Source organism: Scatophagus argus, chromosome 4, assembly GCF_020382885.2.
Source record: "Scatophagus argus isolate fScaArg1 chromosome 4, fScaArg1.pri, whole genome shotgun sequence".
NCBI classification, from domain to species: domain Eukaryota; kingdom Metazoa; phylum Chordata; class Actinopteri; family Scatophagidae; genus Scatophagus; species Scatophagus argus.
The window spans coordinates 19,463,841-19,474,563 of record NC_058496.1 but is presented as its reverse complement, the minus strand read 5'-3'; the positions used below and the strand labels follow the sequence as shown (position 1 = coordinate 19,474,563).

At 41.8% G+C, this 10,723-nt stretch overlaps 1 protein-coding gene across 1 annotated transcript; it reads left to right on the top strand.

Annotated features, from left to right (window-relative positions):
* Positions 1–862: 862 nt before the first annotated feature.
* tcima (transcriptional and immune response regulator a) lies at positions 863–1,879 on the top strand. Its single transcript, XM_046385700.1, has one exon. It carries the CDS (start codon positions 1,004–1,006, stop codon positions 1,304–1,306), a length of 303 nt encoding a protein of 100 aa, XP_046241656.1. The 5' UTR covers positions 863–1,003; the 3' UTR covers positions 1,307–1,879.
* The last annotated feature ends 8,844 nt before the right edge of the window (positions 1,880–10,723 follow it).

The window sequence follows — 10,723 nt, the reverse complement described above, 5'->3', positions numbered from 1 at the left end:
CGAATGCCCATCCTCTCACCCTCAGCTACTGTGGACCTAAAAACACATAAAACACCAGTGGCTGGTTTGTCCTCTCTGGGCTAATGCAGATGCATATACAGGCCCCAGTTCTTACCCACTGATGTTACTTTTTTAGCCATACTTACTGTTTACCTTGAAAAAGAGTTTGCATGCACATAATAAGTTTATTATATGCAATGCTCAGACTGACCCACACAGTTATGATGTCTATCTCAGAATACTTCATTCCATTTACCAAGATAGGTATCAGTTGCACCAGGTGTCCAGACAGCAAAAGAGCCAATCTTTTCCACTACAGGTTTGTTTTTTTTGTTGTTTATACTTCTGTATGATCACTGTCTTTGAGTACAGACTTTTACTTGTAATCAAGTGTTTTAGACTGTAATTATCCTGCTTTTATTTCAGAAGAAGAAACGAGTACTGCTTTATCAAACACATTCTAATAATCCCTAAATGTATCTTTGCACAAACTACAGATAAAAGATGTTCTTTGTGGACTTTTTGGTTAATCTATTTGTAAAGCGGATAACATAAGAGTGAAACACTTGTGAAGTGAAACACTTGTCCAGTTGATTTAATGGCAAAATTGTACATCTTCAGTTGTGGCATGAATAAAGATCATATGACAGCACTTAAATGGCAGTGGGCTGTTTGTTTACTTCAGATACACATGGGAGAGGTGAAGTGATATGCAGAGTGGTTTTAACGTTCAGACTGCCGTGCGTATTTGGAGAGGCGCAGCGGGCTGCGCTCCGAGAGGCGGCGCCTCGCCCTGCTTCACGACTGCTGATGTCACCGCCTCGGAGCTTCGCCTCCCTCCACTGCTCTATAAATACTCTGAGCCTCAGCTCTCTGCACTCACTCAAGCCCGGAGCCGCTCCTGTGAAACAGTGCGCACCTAACAACTCAGCCTCATCGAGTTGGAGGGACACACTTGGAGCAGACAAACAAAAGACATCCAGCGGAGAAACAAAGAGTCAAGATGGCAAGCTACGTGTCCTCTGAATGCCGCCGCGTCAGCCCTTCAGTCCACGGCAACAAGTTTGACACGGCGCACCGTAAGAAGGCCGTGGCCAACATTTTCGAGAACGTCAACCAGGACGCGCTCATGAGACTTTTCCAGAAAACGGGCGACATGAAGGCGGAGGAGAGAGTGAGGAGCATCTTCTCCTACACCCAGGACCCGGAGGAGACGGCCCGGGCCCTGATGGCTCTGAAGCAGCGAAAGAAGGACAAGTTCCTCCAGATCGCGGGCATGGTCCGGCAGCTGCTCAAATTGCGTTGACTGGGTTTTATCAGTCTTTGACCGTCTGTGTCTCTGTCGGCTCGTGTGTGAGCCGAATGTGAAAACACTCCCGGTATGACTGGGTTGCTGCCGCAGATGCGGCTCTCCTGTCGCCTGGAAAGGAGCGAGAATGGAGGAGAATGTGCAGCCGCCCGCCTGGAGGGCAACATGCGGCAGCTGTCGCCTCATGGACGGAGGTGACAGTGGTGTCCTGCTCGGAGCGGATGGAGCAAGATGAACTGTCAGGGAATAAGAAGGACAAACACGTCTTCCCTGAGACTTGAAGTCATGAATGCATTCTTGTGGATGCCTGACTGTGAAGCAGCACCTCGTACAGGTGTAGCCCACATCACTGTGTCGATGGTGGTGCACAGCTGCAATATGAGACTCTGTAGTGCCAGAACCTGCCTAAATGCCTGTCCTGAACACATGCCTTGTCTCTCAGCTTCACTTTGTTGTATGAAGACAACTCGTTAGTGGCCACTAATGTGTTATTGTCTCAGAATGTTATAACACAATGATTTGCATTTCCTTGTGTGTCATTTTCAATAAATTATTACATTGTATACAAAAGTTGAAACCGTGTTTGTCCTTATTACACATGACATTTACACGATCTATGATATTACTGTACTTATCAGTCGCATCAGGTAATAATAGGGCTAATATCCTGTTTGGTTATAGTAGATTAATTTATGTTAGCCGAGGCTTAATTGTCTTTATTATAGTACATGGCAGAGATACAGTGATGTTGACCTTTATCACGCAAGGATTAGTGAGGGGTCAAAGCATGAGGATGGAGTGCAAAAAAAAAGCAAAACAAAAAGGAAGCATATATTCAGGCATAGGGAGGAACTGGTAGAATAAGCATATAAAAGTGTAGTAATCTAATTTTGGCAAAAACAGGACCTGTTTTCTACAGAAATGATAAGTCCAAGATTTAATTACTTGACAACATGATTTTCTTTCTTTCTTTCTTTCTTCAAGCATTTTAAAACAAAAGTCATCAGAGCCATCTGCTATCCACAGCAGCTGTGGCCGTAAACAAGGAAACCCCTCAGGCTAAGCAGTACAAGTCACCATAGAAATAGGAAACAGCTCATGTGTACAATGTTGAGTCATGTAATCTAGGATTAGGTTTTAGGTTTATTTCACTGTAGGTGCATGGTGAGCACATTTCTGCCTGTATTGTTCTCCATTCTGATGCAGCAGAGGGCGTTTGAAGGGAATAGAGTTACTCATAAGGGGATGTGGTTAACCTTCATTGGGTTTTCCCTCACAGTGCTGTATGCCTCCCAGACCAGTGTAAACCAGTTTAGCTCAGTTTGGGCAGGGAGGGTGGGGGGTTGACGGCTTTCTCCACGCAGCGTGTTTGTGCAGGAGTCTGTTTAATCATCCCTGCTGTCTAGATAAGAGCCTGTCTAAGTAGCATTACAGGGTTTAGACGGGTGGAGGCTTCACTTCTTCGCCCTCTGATTCTTCACTGTCAAGAAAATCAGAAATGACCCCTCCATTACAGCAAACATCTGCTACATTTACACCCCATTTCGAAACCTCTTCGGTATATTTTACAGTATTTCATCAGGGGCTGGGTGTGTACGTAGGCTTAGCTGCTTACACACAGATCACTTGAGTGGATGCCTGCTAATCTGCTTGCTGTGATAGCTCCTCTACCGGCTCAAACCAGTTCCCTGGGTTGTGGCGTATGACGACGTCTGACTGCGGGCGCTCCCTATGTGCTGAGAGATACGAGAAGCTCGAGTATCAGTCACCTGAAAGTGTGGAACTCTCAGGTGAATAATCACCTGTGAGTGGTTAAAGGAAGCCAGAAACAAATGACTCACTAATTTTAATCTGATTTACGTTGTTTACTCCTAGACTGCTTGTGAAGATGATGTAGAAAAAGGTTTTGTACAGAATAAATACAATGTAAGAGAGAGATTGATTTAAAGCCAGCTGTTTAGATAAATACATTTGATGTTTTAGTGAGAAATAAGTTGTAAAGTGAACTATGCTGTGAGAAAATACACCCTTTGAAGAATGTTATTGACAGGAATTTAGTATGGAAATAAACTGTAAAGCAGCTGTTTTTCTAATAACAATGCATTATGATGATTATGATTGTAATGCTGAACCTCAGATTTACAGTTTTTTGACCAGTTTCTGCTCATTATTTAGATGTCTGGCTGCAGCTCTACTGTATTGGTTCACTCTGTCACAGGGTTGTTTTCACCTGCAACAGGCGGCTGTTTTCATTTAAGAAACTTTAAAAACCTGCTACCATCTCAGTGTCCAACAGCTGACAGACAAGTTGCCAACTATGTGGTGAACACACGGGAGCATCTTAACGAGAGAGAGATTTTGCTCGAGTGAATATTGGTCTTAAATTGACCAGAGGGCCAGGAGCACAACTCTATGTAAACAGGCTGATTCTTGTGAATACTTAGAAAGTATTCGTGCCAAAGTAGAAGTTAAACAACAACAACAACAAAAAACGTGGCTTAAACAGCAGAAGTATGTGTTACTAAGTGAACAGTTACTAAGAGGTGCTAGAGGTGGATTTTGTTACTTTTGGACAGAGTCCTGCCAGCTGTTTCCTCCCGTTTCCACTCTTTGTGCCAAGCTAGCTAGCTGGCTGCAAGAAACAGCAAAGTTCATACTCCCTATTATATAAAAAATATCCTGTTAAAGAAATTGTGTCTGAATTTTGTTAAGGTCAAACAAAAAATTACATATTTACGCTTTCTGAGAATATGCTTGGTAATAATCTTCAGTCAAGGTTACAGGGTTCACAAGTCCTCCGCTTTTTAGTTTAACACTGTATCACAGTTTATAAATCATGCTGTCTATTTTTGTGCCTTTATCTCTGAGCTGTGCCTTTTGTTTGGCTCGTGTATCTCACACCAGGCAACTTGTCTTATTGGCCCCCTTCTCCCTTTTATGGAAATGCAATTGTTGCCAACAAAAAGCTAAATATTCAAGGCAATTGTGTTGGCTTTGTCTTTGCTGTGTTGGCAGTGATGTGCAGTGCTAGGCTAGAGCTTGTCCTTTCCCACCCTCTTCCTGCCTTTCATCAGCCTTAGAAATGGCCAGTGCTTTGATGTCAACAGACACTGTGGCAGACGGCCATCGAGGCTGGAGGACAGTAACTACAGAGAGAGGAAGATGCAGGGTGGAGGTGTGTGGAGCGGGGGCAGGGGTACGATTGAATTACATAAAAGAGAATACAAGAAATAGTAAGAAAACATAGCAATATTAGTGTTTAAAGAATGTCTGCATGATCAGAAACTATGAAAAGATTTGAGCAACAGATTCATTTATTTGGCTTTTGGCACAGAAAAATACTGACAAATAATGTATACAAATGAAAGGCATATTTATTTTGGTCCCTTTGTTGGGGAAAAGAAGAGTGATAATGAAAGGTGCTTAAATCTTACATTAAAAAGATGAGTCCTTGTGCCCTCTGTCTTCTGAGAAACATGTATATTTATAATACAAAAGGATCTATTGCCTGAACAAAGAGAAGCAGTTACAGCAGGATCTCTCTCCGGGCAGCCTTAGCGAGATCTAGTCTGTTCCTTGAAAGGTTAAACATTAGTCTTTTTCACACAAATGCAGCCAGTGGGGGTTGGATAAAGAAAGAGAAAGAAGGAGGCAACACAGAGAGGTGCTAGATTAGTGATTAGAGTGCAGGGAGTGGCACTCAACTCGATTCCAGCGCAGACCGGTTCAAACCAAGGTCTGTGATGAGGAACTAAGCATGAGCTGTACACAGGTTTAGGATTAGTGAGTGTTTGGCTGGGAGACCCTGCCATAAAATCAACAGCCCTAAGTCATCTTTGATGAAATGGTGTGGGCTGTGACACTTGGCTGATCTCACATTAACAAAAGGCTCCTCTTGATTCTATATTTAGCTTGTTTTATTATAAAGCAAGCCAAACTGCTGGATCTTCCCTGAGAAAGATATCAGAGAGTAGGCTTATCCAAAATTGGAGAGCCAGTGACTAAAATAATTATATTCCCATTTATCAGAAATTGCAAAAAGAAAAAAAAGAGAGAGACTTTTATTCACACTGTTTATTTTAAGAAACTTTTTAAAGCAAGTGGGGGAGGTTACCAGCAGCCACCCACACACTATAGCTGCTCAAATTACTGCATTAGCAAAGTCAACATGAACGATGGTTTATCTTGTGGAAAGATAAGATTTAATGCTCAGAATTTATATTTGTGGTGACAGTCACAAGATAAACAATAGAAATATGATGTTAATATTACAGAGTAAAATACCAGAAATGGTGGGCCTATGATGTTGCACTATGTTGTGACAAAAGTTGAATCACACTGCCAGCGTGGCTGCTGTTTGTGATTAACATGTGTTGAGGTTTAGGTGTGAAATAAAGAATTTAATTGAGAATTTAATGAGTAGATGTACAGAAGATGAGGGTCTTCAGAAAGCACTGTGGATCTAAGGCAACGAAAGTATCAGGAAGATCAGCCACACTGGAGCCTGTGGATTCCCCCCTTCTGATAGTAATGAATAAAAAAAAATACAAGCATTCATTTAGTCCTCTGGTTAGAACCCAGTGAACTTGATATTTGATGAGCAACACTTGTATCATTGTGCTTTAATCATCAGACCCTCCTCCTGCTTGATCCAGTCATTACAGTGAAGTGAAAACAGTCTGCCATGAATGACTGTTTAGTGTGTCACAATCAGATCCTTCATAATCCTCAAGTACCTTCCCCTTAACTCTGACTGACAAAGTTGCATCCTCTAGTGTACAGTGTGTTTGATAGTCCAGTCCAAAGCACTGCCCTATTTTCTGCACCACGTGTCAAAGGCAGCTGGTTGACTGGCTGGTCAGGGCAGACCAAAGGTCAAGGGGTTATGGTGATGTAAGATCCATACAGGAAGAGGGTCAAATATGTGACAAGAAGAAGAATGCAGGAAGAGAATGGGCACAGAGAGTTTTCCTTCAAGCGCCGGCCTGTCTGACTCACAGTCTTTCCCACAGGGGCCCTATGTGCGTAGTGGCATCATCCGGATTAGTTTATGATGTGAATACAAAAGCGACAACAGAAAATGAAACAAATGCCTCGACATCAAAGAAGGATTCCTGGAATTTGGTGCATTCGCAGTCTCTCATTGTCTTTGTGCAGATGTCTTTTGCTTGTGGGCAGAGCTGCACAGTGTGAGGGTCCTTTCTGTTGTTTTTGGATGAGTCAGTGCGTTGTGCACGCTTGCCCCTGCTCTGGTGCACATTTGCTCAGACCTCACATTAACCCTGCTGTGCACAGTGCGTCAGTGGTCTGCGTCGGAGGTGACCCCTGCCTCCTGAACAGCAGCCACAGAGGGACCATCCAGATGTCAGGACGCTTCATCCAAACCCCAATCACAACATTTTGAAACGTGGCAGCTCAGGATCACACTGTAATTTGTGACAGTGAGCCTTCCGGTCACTGCAGCAGCTTCTCAATATGACAAACATGGGGTGGTGAATGATGCGAAAATGTGCCCATTATGGTAGAAGTGCTGTTGTTCCAAGGAAAAGGAAGAGTTTCATTGTTGCATGTTTTAAAGATTAAATTCTTTCCCTTGGAAACTGGCTCTGTTCTCCAATTCTTTGATTGTTGCTGATGTTAAACCAACTTTAAAGCTACATTTGACAAACACCTAGTGACTGGCCTTAAGTGAGACTACAGACCCGCTTCAGAGTGATGCAGTAGCGAATCCACCTTAGCTCCGGAGGTACGCACTTACTGTAACTAAACTAAATCTGTGCGGCATGTTCCTCAAAGTGCTGTCCAACAATCTGCTGTGAGTCTGTTCAATGTCCAAATGGAGTTTAGAAATCAAGATTCAAAAATAGTCTACATAAAACATATAATAAGAGTCAATAGTCATGCTAATGGCTCTGTGAGGCACAAATATGCCCAGGACTAACTGCTAACACTACCCTGCTAACAGGCACTGTTGACAATTAACATACTGTTTAGCAGGTACACAGTACAACGTTTAATATGTTGCATTTAACACCTCTAGTAAATCTACAAGCACTATTTTATTTATCCCCTTGAAAGTAGCAGGAAAAGGTTGTGAGTGTAACATATGATCAAAGTCTAAGTTAACGAAGAGAACATGCTTGCATACAGTTTATGCTTGAAGATATTGAACAACAAAAACGACTTCCTGTTCCAAACAAAAACGAAAAAATTCCCAGAGTATTCTCACTATATCTCTGAAAGTTAAGAGAAAACATTTTCCATTTTCATTTAATACATTATTACAGTAATGACACAGATTATAGCCTTTTAAAATAGCCTCAGTAGATAGGAAAAAGAGTAGAAAAGGAGGGGAGAGATAAGAAAAGATATGCAACAAAGGTGCCTGGTTTGAGGTGACTTGAGGACTTTGTGGCCACCAGGGTACCCCAGCATTTGTTAATTCACATGAAAAATGAAGTGCAGTGGAGTTTGATAGAAACATCTTTAGTTTGCAGGTATTTGATCAAAAAAGTCAACAAATTAATTTTTTTTAGCTACTGGTGGCACTAGATAGAAAGAAATTACAAAAAGATACAAATCATCCTGAAGACTTGAATGTTTAAATGAAATTTCATGGCATCCCATCTAGAATCAGAATCAGAAATTCCTTTATTTATCTCTGAAGGGAAATTCTTGTACTCACAGACATTGCACATGCAGTATTCCCGACCAAGAGCCGTTCATTTCACTCAACCACAAATACAAACCTGCTGACAGTACTAGAGTCAGGGTTTGACCAAAGTAATTTAGCTTTGTCCTTTGTGGATACTTAAGTCTGGATCAAGACGGTGGACCTATACTAAACCGGTAAGCTGACACGCTAACCAACACAAACTGCTGCAAACTATGCCTCTTTTTGCATGCAAGCCACAATAATTTGCCTATGCAACAACATACCAAATTCATTTTTGTTTTGTGCATACTTTCTAGTTTTCAGTGAAAACCATGAATGACAATGAAGACAGGGCAAAGAAAACATTTACTAATTTTTAATCTTTTCCTGACAAAGCATCAAGTAAAGCATTATTTGTAACAAAACAGTTTGTTGATAGTTGATAGTAATGTCTTATGATGATCACAGGTCATAATGGCTGTGCAGCATTATATTTCAACAGTTTTCCTTGAATTTGAGATAAATGACAAAAACTGGCCTTATCTGGTATTAATCCTGGCCACCTCAGAGAGTTAATGCTGTGTAAGCAGACAGACAGTAAACCCAAAGGTAGAATCACCTAACAAATGTTCTGACCTTTAGTAACCTCTGTCTTTGCAACTCAGTCTCCTTGACAGAACGGCCTGTTCTGTGAGTTTGTGTGAGATGAGTCCCTGGAGTTACAGCAGAGTCATGTCCAGGGCTTGGCCAGGATGGGGGCCTCTATTGTTCACATTTGTGTCTATCAGTGTGTGTTTGTATTTTCTGTAAGTGCGTGTGTGTGTGTGTGTTTTAGGTAGCTCTGGAGAAAGCCTTTTCCTGTGTGGCGCTGGAGGTTCCCTCTGGGGCTGGGCGGCCGGCGGCCCTGCAGACATGCTGTCTCGTTCCAGTTCCACCACAAGGCCTTACCATTGTTCTACCCTTACTCCCTTTGTCCTGTTCAGTCTGCCAACCCTCCAACCTCGACACCTCCACCCTCTCCTCCTGTCTCTTACCCTGCAGGTGCAGCTGATCCATGGCCCAAAGAAGGAGGAAGTGCAAGGCCTAGTAACAATAGCAGACCTCACCTCCTATTTATATATCAATTCTTTGCTTTATGTATATGTTTGACTGCTTATTTTGAGGGTTTGACATCAGTTTGAGCAATTATTGTAACGATGCTTGATTGTAAAACCCTTTGTGTCAGCATACAAACATGTTACATCTATTGTTGACCAACTATGGGATTCCCCTTTCACCTGAATATAAAGTCCACGCTCTATGGTATTTGTATTGACAGTTTTTTTTTTGTGCCATGGAAATAACCCATATCTCCAAATGGAGATTATTTTATATTTCAGTGCCTTAATGATATCATAGATGGGGAGGGATTAATATCTGTAGTCATCTCCTCAACACTGCGACCAGGCTGCCAGTTAGTTGCGTTAAATAGTGTGAAGGTTTGACACTCTGCTGGTCAAGTGCACCCTGTTGATGATAATATCCTTATGAGTGTGCCGAGAGTACTGCTTGTCAACACGGTTATAACACAGATCAAAGAGCTCGGCTGGTAAAATGTGGCAGACAGATAACGCGTAACAGGGCAGTGAGTCTAGTACAGTCATTGAAGACCTTCTCTGACCGAATGGACTCCAAACTGATAGTGGAAAGTGAGATTGTTTGTTCATACCTCTACTAACAACAGCACACAATGACCCCTAACAGTTCACCAGTATGAAATGGACAAGATCTTTTGCTGTCTTGCATTTAAAATATTTGTCATTTAGTCTCACCAACAAGTTTGGCAGCTAGCAGATCGCTATATGATGCAATTTGTAATAAAAATTTGTGTTTCCTTTGTGCACCCAGTTGCAATACTTTCAGATTGGAGGGTGTTCACTGCTGGAATAATATGGCAAAAGATGCAGAGTCACCATATTGCAAAAGAGTAATCTCTCATGGGAAGTTGAAGGAAATGTATCTGAATGTAATGTGAGCTATGCAGCAGACAAGGAAAACAACATGACAGCTATTGAGGAAACAGGCACTGTGTGCAGCACAACCTTCGCTGTGTCCTTGTTTACAGTAGACGGTAGAGCATTTTCCCATGACAGATATGAAGATCTGGTAACAAAATTTGGCACTCTGGCAAACACAAGTCTCTCCTACATAACTAAACACAAACACATTTTATATGCCACACAACACAGTGAGGAGACTGGGCTGAAACACTGGGAAAATAAATCACCTTTTCAACTTGCACACAGTGTGGCACTTGGTTCACACGAAAAGTGAGATGTGAACTGTGTGAAAAACGAAAAGCTGAGGGAGCAGTTCGAAATCTGCTAACATTTAGCACCTGTCCACAAACCAGTCACTGAATGATGAGAACATGCTCCTTGTCACTTTCCACAGATTGCACTGATAAAAAAGTGTGGGGAGGAGGGATTTCAGATGCTTTCAGATGATCTGACAGGAACTTATTTTGAAGCATACAGATGCCTTAACTCAGTAAACTAAACACACAGATACATCTATAAGGATAGAAATGCACATTTTATCCAAAGAAGGCTGGTTCCCTATCAAACAGGTAGCATCGTCAGATAAATGCGTGTTTGATAAACTGATAAAAAAATGACAACTTTTGTTGTTGATAAATATCTAGGATGTCCTGTATTAGGAAGGACAATTACGGTAGATAAAATACAAATACAAATTCCTTTCAATACTTAAAAAAAAAA

Excerpts from the sequence above, each read along its gene's own strand:
- tcima (XM_046385700.1), top strand. The coding sequence starts at position 1,004 with ATGGCAAGCTACGTGTCCTCTGAATGCCGCCGCGTCAGCCCTTCAGTC.